Below are 17,500 nucleotides of genomic sequence, written 5' to 3' on the forward strand. Positions count from 1 at the left end.
TGAGGTTTGCATGAGTTCTTCAGACGATTGTTCATGTGTTGGTGAGGTTTGCATGAGTTCTTCAGATGATTGTTCATGTGTTGGTGAGGTTTGCATGAGTTCTTCAGATGATTGTTCATGTGTTGGTGAGGTTTGCATGAGTTCTTCAGACGATTGTTCATGTGTTGGTGAGGTTTGCATGAGTTCTTCAGATGATTGTTTTGTGCACTGAAGGTCTGGAAGTGATCTTCAGCAGCTGCTTCTCATCGTCTGTCTGGTTCTGCTTTATTGTCATGAAGTCATGGATGTGTACATGTCTAACAGAACTTGTGACTGTGATGCTGATCCATAAAACACAACACAGAGAGAGCATGTTGGTCACATCTTTGGGTTTAGATGGTTTCATGTCTTCTCCACAGAGAATGAATCTGCTGACAGACAGATTTTCCAGCACATTCCCAGCAGGTCTGAAACTGTCCGCTGTGCTCCACATCACTGCCGTCTGCGTCTCTATTAAAGTGAAAGTTCACCGGAAAAAAAATCAAAACTCTTTCTTCAGTGGAACACGAGAGAAGATATTTTGAGAAATGTCTCAGTGGTTTTGTGGAAGTCATGGAGTTCAGTGTTGTTGGATGATGGACGTTGTTGTGTTCTGAAGAAGAAAGAAACACATGGCGGGAGGATGAAAGAGTTCTCTTTAAAGCAGCAGGCGTGTGTGTGTTTCATTAAAGTAACGAATCCCTTCAGGCTGAAGAATCCTTCTGTGTCGTGTGCTGTAGTGTGTGCTGAAGGTGTGTAGTATTCCTACATGTACACCACATCTGACATCTTACTGTTGACCCTTGACCCTGTCTCATCTTTTCCTGGAAATCATCTTTAAGTCCGGGGTTGTTAGGGATTTTTCTAGTGCTCGTGTCTTTTGTAGAGTTGCTCAGCTCAGGTTTTGACCTAGCGGCTTCTATCAGCTCGCACGGCCTCATGGGATTGAAAAGTGTCCAGTGGTTGTGTGTTCGGGGGTTTCATGAATATCTCATGTTCAGATGTTTTACTGATCTCATCTGATGTGTGTGTGATCTCAGAGACGTCAGTCCTGTGATGTCATAATCAGATGGTGATTGTGTGTGTGGTGTCATGGCTCCCGTACCTTGACCTTTAATACTTTAGGGTCACATGAGGTGGACAACCCTCTTAACACCACACACACACCTGCTCCTCACTTCTGTGTGTGTGAAGCAGTTAATTAAGGTTATTATGTGTTTTAAACATCAAAGCTTCTATCACGACATAAAACAGACATGATTCATGAGAGCAGCATGACGTGATTCATCATTTACTATTTTAGTACGTTAGTATTGTGTCATTTTGCAGTTATCTACATTTACATGAGTGGATCTGCAGACGCTTTTATCCTAAGCTGTACTTACACCGCCAGCGGCTGTGTCGCCAGTCTCTTGTTAGGAAGTCTTTGGAAGGCGTTCCTAGCTTTGGTTGCTCTAGTAACAGTTATAAACACACACTGCAGTAACGTTGTGTTCACGTTTGCTGTTTTACATTAGAATCTGATGGAGTAAACCATGTTTTTGTAACCTCACTGATGCCAGCTTTTTTGTCTAAAAAAGCATCCTTGTCGACTTGTTCTTGTCAAAAAAGACGCCAAATGTGAACACAGCCTAACTGACCAGAGAAGGATGACGTGAGCTCATATTGGTAGTCGCTCCCGAAAGTTGCTCATTATTTGCTTAAAGTTTAACAATTCGCAACATTGTAGCTAGACACGCCCACTTCCTGTCGCCACCGGTCAATGTCGCTCGTGTCACCGGAGATAGCTGAGTTTCCATTGCAATGAATGAGCCACTGCTAGTCGCCCACAACCTTTGCGTTGCTAGTGAGCAAACTTTTGTTGGTTTGTAGTAGTTAATGCATCCAGTTTCTCATTTCATACTTAAAAAAACAAACATTTACTGCAAAGAATGAATTGTCTTGTTTTCCAGCATAAATGTCTGAATATTCAAGATAACAATTTAATTTTCTGAAAATGTCATTAAAATGAAGTCAGATTATGCCGATGGAGTAAAAAAGTATAAACCTCATTCAAGTGTTTTGTCTTACATTGGCAGAAGTTTTGATATATTTTTTAGACAAGCTTAAAAGGGAACTCTGCTGAAAATGAAAATTCTGCCATGAATGACTCGCCCTCAAGTCATTGGACATGCGTTCATCTTCGCTACGCAAATAAAGATGGTTTCAATGAGGTTCAGGAGCTTTCTGACTCCCGTCTGTAGACAGCAACTCAACTGACCTTCTGCGCTTGGATTCACGGCAGAATTTTCCAAAGTTTCCCTCGAACTTAATATTCTTTTGATAATAATCTATGAAGTCAAGTAAATGTATGTTGATTTGAGAATGTTTAGTCATGTGTACTGGAAAACAAGACAACAAATACTAAGTAAGTAGAGAATAGTAAGTTTCTTTCCATTGGATGTATTTGTTATCATTTGAACAGTAAATTGATTCACATGGCTTGTTGACGCGTGTATTTCTTCAGACAGACGATGAAACCGATGAAAAACATCCCGCTGGCATTTACTAGACTGTCAACCCTTCAGGGCACAAGAATATTGATAAGACTGTAGATCATCGTCAGCTATCTTTCATGTGTAAAAACTTCTGTGCACTTAAATTCAGTTGAATGAAGAGTGCTGGCCAAAGTGAAGTCCTTTCTTTCTTTTAAAAACTTTGACACCGCGATTCATGCTTTCATTTCTTCTAGAAAAGACTACTGTAATTCCCTTTATCTGGGTATAAATAACTCTTCATTGTCCAGACTACAAATTGTCCAAAATGCGGCTGCAAGACCTTAAACTGGTGTTTCTAACGTGAACATGTCACTCCTGTTTTAATGTCCGCTCGAGAATTGAGTTCAACTGCTTTTGCTTGTTTTGAAAAGTTTCAATGGTCTTGCTCCACCTTATCTTTCTGATCTGCTGCGTGAACACCATCCGGGAAGAAGTCTTAGATCTGCCAATCAGAGTCTGTTAACTGAAATCCAGGACTTTTGTGGAAGCCGCACCTAAACTCCGGAACAGTTTACCCATCCACATAGAACTGCACAAACTTGATACACTTTTGACTTAAAGTTAAAATCACATCTTTCTGCTACATCTATGACATGTGATGTTGTTGTTATTTAATTTGTCATTTTATTTTTCATTTCAACTTTGTTCATTGGTCTAGCACGATTCAATAGCACTGCCTTATGTAAGGAATGATGTCGTTTAATTGGCTAAACTTTCCGTCAGTCATGTTGGCGTTTCCTGATTGGTCATTTGTGGATTCTATCCGTCACGTTTACCGCAGTTGAAACCCGTCTGCTCATTAAGACGCTGTTCTAATGACTGACAAGCGCAATCGCAGTGCAGCGCTAAACATTCAAGAAAAAACTGAGAGACAAGAACGCGAAAGAACAGCATTTAGTAGAATGGACTGATGATTTACCCATGGCACCACACCTTGATCTTTAGGCAGAGAGTCCAGAGCATACCTGTCAACACTCCCGTTTTCACACCCATCTCCCGCCACCCTCACGTTTAGTTATTTTCCCGTATTTCAGTTATTTCTCCTTTGAAACTCCCGGACCGACGGGAGCGCGTTCACGGGGTGGCTCTGTGGCTTGAGCCGCTGCCCGTTTGCCCTCACAGGCTGGCGCCCTCTGGTAGTCGAAATAGAGTAGAGAGGATTCACATCCCCGCGAAAAACGTTCTCTTATCACACCACTGAAGGTCCGAACAGATCCCACTCCGCGTTTTCCATTGACGCTCGCTCCTCACAGTCGGTGTCCGACAGATGGTTTCATCGACAGGTAGACGCAGTAGAGTCTCTACTAGCTGTTGTTGTTCTTATTACACTTTCTTTGCTTTTATACGGAGCCCGTCTGGTCACCCCTCGGAGAAAAAAAAACAAGACCCTCAAATCCGTGGCCACAGTTTCGTAATTCGTTTCCACAGTTTACAAAACCGTCCCCTCAGTTTTTGAAATCTGTACCCACAAATTCATAATCTGTGCCCACGCTTTCGCAATCTGTTCGCGCAGTTTTGCAAACTTTACACTGTTGCATTTGTTAACATTAGTTAAGCATTAGATTACAGATTAGACTGCATTAATCTTCATTTTCAGTATTTACAAATATTTTTAAAAACATTGAACATGCACCATGAACTAACATGAACAACTGTATTTGGCATTAACTAACAATAAACAAGATTAATAGATTAATAAATGCTGACAACTGTATCGTTCATTGTTGGTTTCATGTTAATGAAGGGGTTCCCACATTTTAGATCCGAGACGTATAATCTCTCAATATCCTCCAGAAATACAGGGAGAACACACACATTTGTTCCTTTTTAGTAGTTTACTTATTATGAATCAATAAGTTTAACTTTAATGTTAAAATACATAATGGTAGGGCTTTATGATTACGTCAAAAAACTATATTAGTCCCCTTGATATTGTAATGTTGATTGGATTTTACATTTAATATGTTTGAAACTTCTTACACGCTATAAACGCACCACTTGTGGCTCCCACTGTCAAAACAAGCATTATAAACGTGTAAACCAATGAACAAGTGTCATGGTTAGTCAAAACATTTACTAATGCTAACAAACACATGGTTTTAAATAGTGGGGGCTGGGGGGCCCCTGGGCTTGAGTTGTTTTCGGGGCCCCCCACTATTTAAAATCATGTGTTCATGATCACCCTTCTCAGTCCGGCCCTGCACATCATAAGGAATGCATGTGATTGGTTGTTTAGATGTTATTGGTATTTAAAATCCCAGCAGCAGAATGAGGAGATGAGAGTTTTTCACACAAGCTTCAGCATGTTTGTCAGGTGGGACCTCAGGTGGTTTTTCTCAGTTTCTCTCACGGACTGTGTGTGAGCGCCAGGTGAGATCTGACTGGAGAAAACACTGGAGACTGAGCTCTTATCTGCGGTCCGGTGTTCTTCGTCATTGACCTTTCACCCCTGACTCGCTGACGTTTCCTTGATTCATGGTCTTTCACAGATCTCTGTCGGGACCTGAAGAACCAACCGTTCTGTCATCATCATTCACACTCCATCATGTCATTCATGCTCGTAGGTAAAGCAGCAGATTGTTCATGTTGGGATGTGTTGAGTCAGGTGTGAATGCCACGTCTGTCACGGTGTAAAATATAAAACCTCTCTCACCGTTGACTCTACCCTAATGTGTGTGTCTGAACGCAAATAGATCCGTTGATATTAATATGCCGTCATGTTCTCTTCTTACACAGGGCTTCAAACATCCATCATCCATTCATGTTTCAAGCTTATTTTGTGATTGGAAAGCAAGAGAAACAGAAATCAGTGTTGCATTCTAACACGTCAGTAACCTCACTGAGTCTCACTGGTGCTCGCTTGTCATGACTAGTTTTCTTATGATTTCATCATGAGACACATAAGAACTGATGATATGTGAAGTTATCAATATGGTGTGTGTGTTCATATATTTACAGAAGAAAATGTTCTTGTGAAAATAATCAGAAATGCTGGCGCTGGTGGGCGACTTTGTTGTGGTGCTTTTAGGATATTTATGGTTTTTTTCGTTGTTTAAATAATCAATGTTAATATGTTGTGGTGACAGCAGAATTCACATGTATTTTTTGAATGATATGGTTTGTGTGATTGTGAACACTAGAGATGTGATGTCACCTGCAGGTCATGTGTGACTCTAAGGTCAAAGGTCAAGGGTTTATGATGGATCAGAAGAAAGTGTCTCATAATGTTTCAAACATCCATTCATCTTCTGCTCTGTTTCTCTATAGTGTGTGTGTGTGTGTGTGTGTGTGTGTGTGTGCGTGCGTGCGTGCGTGTGTGTGTGTGTGTGCGTTAATGAGGTCTTTTACAAAAACACGAACTTTAAACGTCTGAACATCTGGACTGAATTCATTAATTCATTCTCTTATAGTCATTCACATCTGCATCCCAGAAACACGCACGCACACACTGTCTGTGTCTTTGATCTGAAGGTTGTGTTGTCTGTGTTATTCAAGTCTTTTACATAGAATGACTCTTTTGTTCCCATACTTTCATTTCTGCAATTTTATGTGTCTAATACACGCATGAGCAACTTATAACACACCAAAGACACAGAAAAACACGTGTTCACAACATATGACCCCTTTAAAGTGAGTTAAAATGTTCTGATGGTGTGTGTGTGTGTGTGTGTGCGTGCGTGCGTGCGTGCGTGTGTGCGTGTGTGAGTGCGTGTGTGCGTGTGTACGTGCGTGTGTGCGTGTGTACGTGCGTGTGTGCGTGTGTACGTGCGTGTGTACGTGCGTGTGTGCGTGTGTGTGTGTGTACACTATTGTGAAAAATGTATTTAAAATGTCTTTTTAGGGTCATTCAATGACGTCCTCTGTTGTAAAGTTTTATATGATAAAGTCCTTATTTAGAGAACAAAATTTAACGTGTGTGTGTGTGCGTGCGCAAGTGTGCTTCATGGCATGTCTAAGACTTCAATGAGGTGCGTGCGTGCGTGTGGTAAATGTGTCGGGCAGATGCAGGTATTACACAAGCAGCAGGACTGACAGACACGTGAGCAGTCTAGACCTGCAGCTGCTACACACACACACACATGTTGTGTTTTCATGTTTTAAATCTACTTTCCATAGTCATGCTGACTTTTGACACAAAACTGCAGAAAACTTTCTTTTATTTTTACATGAAAAAACATTGATTTATAAACAGTTTTCCTCATGATGACCACAGAAAAACATGTCACAAAGAGAGATTTTTACAGGACCGCACGCACGCTCACACACACGCATGTTGGGTTTCCATGTTTTATGGGGACATTCCATAGACGCAATGGTTTTTATACTGTACAAACTGTATATCATATTCCCTACCCAGTCGTGGGTAGGGAAGTCGTAGGGCAGTCGTGGCCTAATGGTTAGAGAGTCGGACTCGTAACCAGAAGGTTGCCGGTTCGATCTTCAGGGCCGGTGGGTAACGACTGAGGTGCCCTTGAGCAAGGCACCTGACCCCTACTTGCCCCCGGGCGCTGCAGTGATAGCTGCCCACTGCTCCAGGTGTACGTGTACGTGTGGTCACCACTTGCTGTGCGTGTGTTCACTACTCTCTGGATGGGTTAAATGCAGAGGTCACATTTCGGGTATGGGTCACCATATCTGACTCATAGGTCACTTTCACTTCACTTTCACTACCCCTAACCCTAACAATCACACACAACTGTCTGCTCTTTTACATTTTCACAAAAGTTCATTCTGTATGATTTATAAGCTTGTTTCCTCATGGGGACAAAAAAATGTCCCCACAAGGACAAGGACAAGGATTTTAGGATTTTGGATATTGCCATCTTTGTGGGGACATTTTGTCCCCATACCGTAGGGTTTACCCTTCCCACACACACACACACACTGTACTCTTGACTCATGTGATAAAGGATACAGTAGGTGATGTTTGTCTTTGTGAAAAGCATCTGCTGAATGAATATAAATGTAAATGATCATGACATTTATGACACTGTTGTCTCCAGCAACCAATCCCATTGATGTACTGAAGACTTTGGACCTATCGGATTCCATGGAGGGCGTGTCGTTGGAAGCGGGGCTTTGTGTAAGCAGGCAGGGCTCAGAGGAGGCGGATCTCGCGTATAAGATTGACAAAAAAATTCAAGTTAGCATCCCCACCAAACAGCTTTTCCCAGGCATGTACTACACACACACACGCACACACACACGCACACACACACACACACACAGAGTTCTGTGTGGATTAAACCTGTGTGTGTGTGTTTCAGACTCAGAGTTTCCTGTGGACTTCTCAGTGATGGTGACGGTGCGGGCGAGACGCGGCGCTCAGTGTTTTCTCCTCTCGGTGTACAACGGTGAGGGTGTGCAGCAGTTGGGTGTCGAGCTCGGACGCTCTCCCGTCTTTCTTTATGAAGACCACAACGGTCAGCCCACCCCTGACCTCTACCCTGTCTTCAAAAAGTTCAACCTGGCCGATGGCAAGTGAGTCACGCTGGTGTTATTTTAATGTCGACACCCGTCCGACTCCACTCCTCATTCACACACTTAACCATCATATGCCGCTGTCATGAATATCTAGTGATTTCTGAGCACTGATCAGTTGTGATATTTCATCCATTGACCTCCTGACACCTCGTGATGTTTCTGCTGTAGTGTGGTTGTACTGTCCCACAGACGGCATGTGACATCACACAAGTAAAGATCTGACTGTGATCTCAAAGGTGGCACAGACTGGCGTACAGTGTGGAAGGTCAGAAGGTCACGCTCTTTCTGGACTGTCAGGAGGTGGCGACCCTTGACCTCCCCAGAGGTGAGAATCCTAAGGTCAGCACTGAGGGAGTGACTGTGTTCGGCACCAGACTCCTGGATGAAGAAGTGTTTGAGGTGAGTGAGTGTGTGTGCGTGTGTGTGTGTGTGTGTGTGTGAGTGTGCGTGTGTGTGTCTGTGTGTAAATAGATCTGTTTGTAAATGTGTGTAGGGAGAGATTCAGCAGTTGTTGATCGCTCCGGACCCAAGAGCTGCAGCCAATTACTGCCACGCCTACATTCCTGACTGTGACTCCGCCCTTCTTTATAACAGCCTATCACTGGACCCTGTGGAGGTAACCCCGCCCACATGATGTCTTGAATGAATGTGAATGATTGGGTGGTGTCTCTGTCATTAGTATTCATCTCATTTCTTTGGCTCAGTTGGTTGAACACTGTTAAACATGATGTTCTGACACACGCCCTGCAGCTACATCACACACGAACACACGGCCAATGTTCAGAGCCTTGACGAGCTGAAAACATGTTTGTGTTGGTGTGCCAATTACACCTTGGTCGGCTTGTTTGTCTATTCTAGATGATCTCACTGATGTAATGCAGAGGTTTTTGAGTCACTTTTGTGTTGAGTCAGTGAGAGAGAGCACTCTGATTGGCTGTTTAGCTTAGATTTGTTTATGTGAACTATATATGAAGACAAATATAAAAGTATGTTTGAAGAGTTTGGCTCCAAAATGAGATAATCCGTTTTTCAAAAATCATGTTTTTTATTGTGCATTTCAATGAATATCAATCAAACTGCAGTTGCTTTGTTTTGATTTAAGCCGAACTAACACAATGAAACACAATAAAAAACATGATTTTTGAACATTTTTAAAAATGGAGTTATCTCATTTTGGAAGGAAACTCTTCATGTTTTCTGTATATATTACATTTGATTATATTTCGTGTACTCGAATACATGGCTAAAAGTGACAGTTCACCCCAAAATGAAAATTCTGTCATCATTTACTCGCACTTCCGCAGAACACAAAAGAGGATATTTTGAAGAATGTTGTTGACTGGCTCCCATTCACTTGCATCGGTTTTGTGTCCGTACAATAGAAGTGAATGGGGTCCAGTACATTCTTCAAAATATCTTCTTTTGTGTTCCCCGGAAGTGTGAGTAAAATCACTTTAATAACATGATATAAAAAGTTGAAAGTGTTTATTGTTAGATGGAGTAGTAGCAGAAGCTGGTTTAGTTTTTTGACGTCAGTCTGTTTATCTCAGACTTTACACAATGATGTGGGATTGAAACGAGAACATGTTGAACTGTTGTTTAATATGATACACATCTCAGCGTTTTAAAACAATAATCAAGTGAATGCTAATCGTTTCACTTGCGCTTCTGTTGGATGCATGATCAGCAGCAGCGGCCGTCACTTCTCAAGAGAATAAGGGTGCGTTTACACTTGGCTTTAACATGCGATCTCGGTGATCCGAACAAGCAGATCGGATCTTCAGACAATCAGGACACAGCGCGTTTACACTTGTCATCAAGTGGCTTCCACATCTGGATAACTGATCGGATCTCTATAGTTTCCCGCCCATTATTTTAATAAGCCTTAAATTTAAAAATAGCCCCGGTGCGGGGAGATTTCACACAACACGTATAACGGGGAGAATGAGCATGTTACACATTTGATGCGCAGCCATGTTGAGCTCGAGGCAGCGGTGGGAAGTAAACCGCGGTTAAAACGATTAATGATCTTATATGTGAAAGTATAAGCAGAGGACGTTTGTAAAATCACAAGCTTTTGTACTTGAGCTGTGGCGGGTTTCACTAGCGCGCACACACACACACACACACACACACACACACAGACTCTAACGGTGTTTTTAAACACATCATTTGTTTATTCATGTCACAGACACATAAAATAATCACATAAGTAGGCCGAAGTTCCTATGATCAAAAGCGACCACTTACATCGTTCTCATCTATTTGAGTTGGTTCGGATGAAAGTGACAGCGCGTCGTTTCTTTGGTCTGCGCCCTAAATAGCGTGCTTACTGACATCAGCTATTAGCAACACTATACAATCTTGTTTCTGTGTGTAAATGATATATACGGTGTTTTCAGAGCTCCATTTCAAGCTGTCTTCCGGGGACAATACGAGACACAGCAGCAGCCCTCGGGACAGAGGGAAAACGGAGAGTATATTACGCCGTAGGCTATACAGTAAATACACACACACACACACTCACTCACAGGCTTTGGTTGACTATCCCCGTGGGGACAGTCCATAGGCGTAATGTTTTTATACTGTACAAACTGTATATTCTATCCCCTATCCCTAACCCAACCCCTAAACCTAAAGGTCATAGAACACTTTTTGCATTTTTAGATTTGTAAAAAATATTGTTCTGTACAATTTATAAGCTTTTGTGCCCTTGGGGACCTCAATTTTGGTCCCCACGGTGACACAAGTCCCCATGAGTTGGTGTGCATTCAGGTTTAGGTCCCCACCGGGATATACAAACATGAACACACACACACACACACTGTTAGTTAGAAGTAGTGTGGGTGCCGGTGGACATTGAGCAGACATAAGTCGTCCGGTCAGAGACAAAGTATATTTTAATATATTGGTGATTGATAGGCTTTACAGTCCTTAGTTCTTTATAAGAGTGGTTTTGTATATGAACGCACTCTGTGAACAATAACAACGGATGAACTTTCGCGCAGCTTGGGCTGACGAGCTCTGAACTACGTACTGTTACTACTGCACGTTAATGCTGCGTAATCAACGTAATGCCTTCTAGAGCCAAGAGAGGGCGCCAATCTATAACTCTATGGTACAACAAAGTCCAGCTTTTCTATAGCCTCCTCCACATTTTCTCTGTAAATGTGTAACTCAAAAAAAAGGTACTATCAAGTAAGCCATAGAATTACGGGAGGTTCAGTCTGGTAGTACTGGGAGGCTAATGAGACAGGAAACTGGACGAAGATATGTTTTCTTCTTGACTTCCACTTCAGCCGTCTCTACCATCTTCTCCAGGCAAGACTTTTATCACTTGTCTGACTGGCCACAATGCTCGAGGTAGTTGATGATCAATTGCTCAATTACGACAAACACAATACGTAGTACCTCCTCCGTCACCGTTTGGTCCCCGATAGTAGATCTGAGGGCAACTTTCAGGGATCGTATCTCTCTTTCCCAACAGCCTCCGAAGTGCGGAGCACCTGGGGGATTGAACTTGAAGCCAATCTGTTGGCTGGCCAGTAGTTCCTGGAGGGAGGGATGAAGGGCAGCGAAATCCTCTTGTAATGTTCTGTCACCCCCTCTGAAATTCGTACCCTGATCAGAAATTACCTTGAACGGCTTGACCTTGCGGTAGATGAATCTGCGGAGTGCCATTAAGAATGAATCTGTATCCATTTGGTAGAGTAGGTCTAGGTATACAGCCCTCGTGGTAAGACACTTAAATATGATACCCCATCGTTTTTTTTGCCTTCACCCGATCTTGATGATGTAAGGCCCAAAACAGTCCACTCCGGTGGAATAGAAAGCCGGTTTACCTAATCGCAATCTAGAAGGAGGTAGATCGGCCATCCTAGGGATGCTGGGCTGGCCTCTCCACTGTCTACAACCTAAGCATGTTCTCTGGTGTTGCCGAATGGCCTCTCGGCCTCTCAAGATCCAGTACTTGCGACGGACTTCGGCGAACACTCTCTGCTCCTGGATGGAGTAGACTTTCGTCATAGTCCTGAATGATCAACTTGCTCAGGGGATGCTTTGGGTCGAGAACTATGGGGTGAATGGCAGATTCGTCTAGTTGCTCAATACGTCTGAGATGGCCACCAACTCTGACGAGGTGTGTATCTCTGTCATACTCTGGAACAAGGCACAGGAGACGGCTGTTCATTGGTATGGGTTTACCTGTCTTAAGCTGAGCCATCTCGGCTGGGAAACTCTGACTCTGTGCTTTGTGAAGAAGGGCTAGTTCAGCTTTTCGATAATAATCAGCTGTTAACCTTTCGGTAGCCGCCCCATGACAGACCCTGGCAGTAGCAGCTAGTAGTTGTTGATATGACTCAAACTGGTTGCAGTCAGGAAAGGTTGGGTTGGTGATGGGAAGAGTGAGTCCACAGAACCTGACCTGTTTCATCTCTATATCTTCACTGGGCAGATGCAGGAGAGGGCTTTGAGGCCACTGGTCTGGGGCCAGGAGGAGAAACGATGGGCCATGACTCCATCGGCTGGTCTGGGCTAACTCGGCTAATGTCTTACCTCTAGTTATGTCGTCGGCAGGATTAGATTGAGAATCGACATAGTGCCAGTCTTTGGGGTCTGTTAACTCCTGTATCTCTGTGACTCTCGTGCCAACAAACACCTTAAATCGACAGGAGTCACCCTGGATCCATTGCAGTACGGTGGTAGAATCCGACCAGAGCATGACTTTATGGATGGGAACACTCAGCTCTGATGACAACAACTTGGCTAGTTGTGCTCCGGTCACAGCGGCACACAACTCAAGACGAGGGATGGATTGTTGCCTTTTTGGAGCGACCCTGGAACGGGCAGTCAAGAAAGCCATCTCTATATCTCCTCCAGAGGTGATCGTTCGAAGGTAGGCCACTGACCTGTAAGCCAGCTTGGAAGCGTAGCAGAAGACATGTATTTCTCTGAAACTCTAAGGATGATCCGCTTTTACAGTGACATAACAACTTGGAAGGGAGATGTACTGAATGTCTGGTAACTCTTGCTCCCATGCTCGCCAAGCCAGGAGGAGGTCCTCGGGGAGTTGAGGATCGTCCCACTCCCTCTTCTTGTCTCAAAGACGTTGTACCAGAACTTTTGCTCTAGTGATGTAAGGGACAATGTAACCCAGAGGATCATACTGGCTTGCTAGGACTTTATAGATCTGTCGCATGGTGGGGACCGAGCATTCAATGGGACAATATCTGTAGGTCAGGGTGTCAGAGGTACAGTGCCAATTTAATCCTAGTGTGGATTCTTGAGCGTCTGGTTGTCCTTGGGTCAGCCACAATACCAGGCTGTTTGACTTGGCATCTGATGGGATCTTGTCTAGGACTTGAGGAACGTTACTGGCCCATTGCCTCAAATCAAAACCTCCTGTGGCTAGGAGGTCTTGCATCTTGGATGCCAGTGTTTGGGCTTCTTCCTGGGAACTGAAACTCTGAAGGAAATTGTCCACATAAAAGAACTTCTCTATGCTTTCTCTGACATCTTCACATGGGAGACTATGATCGTTAACGTGCTTTTGGAGGGCGTAAATTGTGCAGCAAGGGCTGCACGTTGTCCCAAAGGGGAGTACTTGCCACTCGTATATTTGGGGGGGGGTCGTATCGATCGAGGTCCCTCCAGAGGAATCTCAACAGTGGGCGGTCTTCGGGCAGCAGTCGCACCTGATGAAACATTCCTCTAATATCACTACTTAAAGCAATGGAGTGTTCACGGAATCTCAGAAGGACAGACATCAGGGAAGGACCCAAAGTGGGACCAGGGAGGAGCATCTGGTTAAGATTCTTCCCTCTGTGTTGGAATGAGCAGTTGAAGACAACTCTATTCTTACCATTATGGTGTGTCATATGATGTGGGATGTACCATGCCTCCTTGGCTTGATCCACTTGCTCAGGAGGTATTGCTTGAACATATCCTGCCTCCTTTAACCTTTCCATCGCCGTCTGGTAGTCTGCTGTTTGTACTGGATCTCTGGCTAATCGACGTTATTTTCCTCGCAGACAAGGCAGTGTGGAATCTGAGGAGGCTCGTAGGAGAGGCATATATTTTACTCTCAGCAAGGGTGTGGCATACCTGGCTACTAGGGTTGTCACGGTACCATAAACATGTCTTACGATACTATACCAGCTGAAGTATCTCGATACCAAGTAGTATCACGATGCTGTGCCATATAATTCAAATCTATACAAAAAAAAAACAGATTTAGATGAAACATTTTGTATTTACTATAGTAAACTGTATTATACTTTGCACTATAATATTTTGTTGTATTAATTGTACTAATTGGTTAAATTGTAGCAAATACTGTAGTTTACTTATGTTTACTATGGTAAGACTCAAAAACACTAGTATCTATGAGTTATAGTAGTTTACTGTAGTAAATACTAAAGTACACTAGATCATTTTTCACGTAGGAACTAATTCAAATGTTGGACAAATTTAATTGATACAGCAGTCTTTATAAAGGGAAATATTAGGCTTACTTTAAATGCAGAACTAAAACGGCCAGTAGGTGGCGTCACTTTTCCACTGAGTTAGTGAATCATTTAACAAACTCGAAAATCGCCAATTTGAATCATTAACTCATCCGAGACATTCAAAACACACATTCATTTTGGAGATAAACACTGCAAAAAGGCAGATGTAAGTGTTCAAATAAATATTAATGCGCATATGCAACATTAACTACGGTACTACGATACTACCGTTTCAAAAATAGAGAGGCATCGCGGGTATTTTGAAGATTTAGCATCGCGATGCTACCGTAGCACCGGTACACCGTGCAACCCTACTGGCTACTCCATCCACTGTAACTCTGGTGGTCTTTGACTCGAGCATAGCAATGGCCTCTTGATCTTGTCTGGAACGGGTAATGAGTTTCTCGCTGCAATAAGGGAGCACATCTAGTTGCCATAGTCGCTCTACGTGTCTGTACAAATCACTATCCAAACTTGTAGTAGCGATGAAGAGACACTGTTGGCTGGAAAGGTGATGCTTGATCTCTTGCGTGGGGCCTTGCAGGGTCCAGCCTAGCCTGGTCTTGATCGAAATGTATAGGCTCTACCGGGGTGATGAGGTGATTATAGTCTGACCCTATCAGGAGAAGGGGTTGGACAGATTCGATAGGCGGCAACTGTAAGCCCTACAAATGGCGGTATTTCCATTGTAACTTGTCAATTGGATATGTATGCTCCGCTAAGCCTAGTGTCTCGGCTGTAAAGGCATGGCAAATCCTGAATGATGTCTTGGGTTGGGAGGCTGGTGACACTGTGAATGTAACCTAAGCACCATGCAGGACGTGGAGGTCTTGTCTAACTGTACGCAAGGCAAGCTCTTCGGGTTGTCCAGTCAACTTGAGCTTCAGGGCTGCGGAATGAAGGAGGATGGTGCGTTCACAGGTCTGAACTCAGGTGTCTTAACTACAGTCCGATCATTAACATCATGGAGGATATACAGGTGTCGCCGGTTACAACTCTTACATGGAGTCTTGAGGTTACACTGTGCGATTGGATGAGTTCGCCCACAACGCCAACACCTCTTGTTTGTTTGTATACATTGCACTTTCTGATCTTTGTTCAGGCTCTGTAAACTGGCACATCCATTTGAGAAGTGGTCTTGAGCATCGCAATATGGGCAGAACATATTTCTGGAACTGGGCTTGGGTTCAGGAGTATTCTCTAGTAGGGCACTGTTGTCCTTTTCTGTGCCAAGGAAGATACTCGTAGTCTTAGCTGGTGGTCTCATTTCTCTCGGGTGTCCCTTCCTTTGCATGAATACTGCCTTACTCGCTGGGGAATAAAACCTGGTGCTGTCTTCTTGAACTTGCAACTCAAATTCCAACCACTCTGATAAGTCCAGTAAGGTGGGTATGGGAATATATTGGGGATGAACAAACCACCAAAAACTGGTCTGTAGATCATGTGGGATCTTGCACAACAGTCTTGATACGTGTGAACCGCACTTTAGCTCCACATAGTCTTTATTCCCCAGCTGTTGAAGCATACTCACTAGGGTGCGGACTCTCAATGCGAACATCCGGAAGGCCCTCACATCCCCGTTGCCAACGTTTGGTCCGTCCATAAGTTCAGCTATCCTTTGAAGAGCCAGCTGGTGGGGCTGTCCGTATTGCTGGTTAAGCGCCTCCATAGTATCTGAGAATGGGTATAATGAATTGCAGTAGGAGTCTGCGATCAACAGTGCTTCCTCCAACTTCAGGTGGTCGACGAGAATCTGGTACTTAAACCGCTCTGTAGCGTCTGGTGGCAGGATGTTCTCCAGAGCGATGCGCAACCGTGAGAACTCTCTTGGATCTGGCTTAACAAAGTTTGGAATGGTAGGAGCTGGTCCCCTGTAAGTACTCTCTTGATTATGAGGACCACGTATCTGTGTTGAGCTGTAGCCACCTCTGCCGTCAGCTCCGTCATATGTTCTTGGAGAGAAAGACTGACGCTGGATGTGTCGAGCGTGAGTTGGCTGCGATGTCATCTCTAGCTGCTGAAGCCTACTTTCTAGGTCATGTAGGCGATCTGTTCTGGATGCTTCTTCTGTAGCGACACATGGAGGTAACTTAGATCTAGGCCGGGGGATGGGCATCTGTAGTGGGCGGCATAGTACAGGTGTGGAGTTGAGGAGCAGGTGAAGACGTAATTTGTGGATAGTGCCTGGACCCTTCACTCACTGCCAGTAAGCTCAACTGTGCTTCCAGGTTATCATTTCTCTCTTGTAGTTTCCTTATCCGCTCCCACGAATGGCGTTGCAGTTCATCAGCATCTCGCCGAAGCTGCTGGACTTCTTGTAAAACTTCTGATGCCAGCTTGGGTGGATAGGCAGGTGTTCGCTGTTGTTCGTACTCCCGACTGGGACTCCACTCTATGGAAGTATGCCGTAGCTGCATAGCAGTATTGTACTCAGGGTGGGTTGCAGTAAGCTTGGTTGCTGCTGCTCCTTGGTGGTCTAAATCATCACTTATCTCTGGGGGATGATCTGCCCTTTCGCGCAGCTTGGGCTGACGAGCTCTGAACTACGTACTGTTACTACTGCACGTTAATGCTGCGTAATCAACGTAATGCCTTCTAGAGCCAAGAGAGGGCGCCAATCTCTAACTCGACGGTGCAACAAAGTCCAGTTTTTCTACAAACACAAGTAGCCTATGTTGGAAACAAGCTGGTATAGTGTTGCTATTCGTGTCTGTGACATGAAAATAAACAAATGATGACCCCCGGAAAACCCGTTCGTGGCAGTCACAAATAGCCTATGTGATGATAAAGCTGAAGTGGTCAAGAAAACATCTCGTGTGATTTGACATACACCGTCTGTAGGTTGCAAATAATGATACACTGTAATAAAGTATCCACGATCATTTTGTGGGAAAATGAACAACTGTGCAAGAGTGCGTGAGCAAGAGTAAACTTTCCTCTGTATTTGTCAGCTGC

At 43.9% G+C, this 17,500-nt stretch overlaps 1 protein-coding gene across 1 annotated transcript in view; it reads left to right on the forward strand.

Annotated features, from left to right (window-relative positions):
* Positions 1 to 646: 646 nt before the first annotated feature.
* col5a3b (collagen, type V, alpha 3b) overlaps positions 647 to 17,500 on the forward strand; it is a 42,475-nt gene continuing 25,621 nt past the window's right edge. Inside the window, exons 1-5 of the mRNA XM_057331813.1 lie at positions 647 to 770; positions 7,559 to 7,729; positions 7,823 to 8,036; positions 8,276 to 8,438; positions 8,533 to 8,655. Of these exons, the coding sequence (XP_057187796.1) occupies positions 662 to 770; positions 7,559 to 7,729; positions 7,823 to 8,036; positions 8,276 to 8,438; positions 8,533 to 8,655 (780 nt within the window). The 5' untranslated portion in view covers positions 647 to 661. The remainder of the gene's footprint in view (positions 771 to 7,558; positions 7,730 to 7,822; positions 8,037 to 8,275; positions 8,439 to 8,532; positions 8,656 to 17,500) is intronic.

Source organism: Triplophysa rosa, linkage group LG4, assembly GCF_024868665.1.
Source record: "Triplophysa rosa linkage group LG4, Trosa_1v2, whole genome shotgun sequence".
NCBI lineage: Eukaryota > Metazoa > Chordata > Actinopteri > Cypriniformes > Nemacheilidae > Triplophysa > Triplophysa rosa.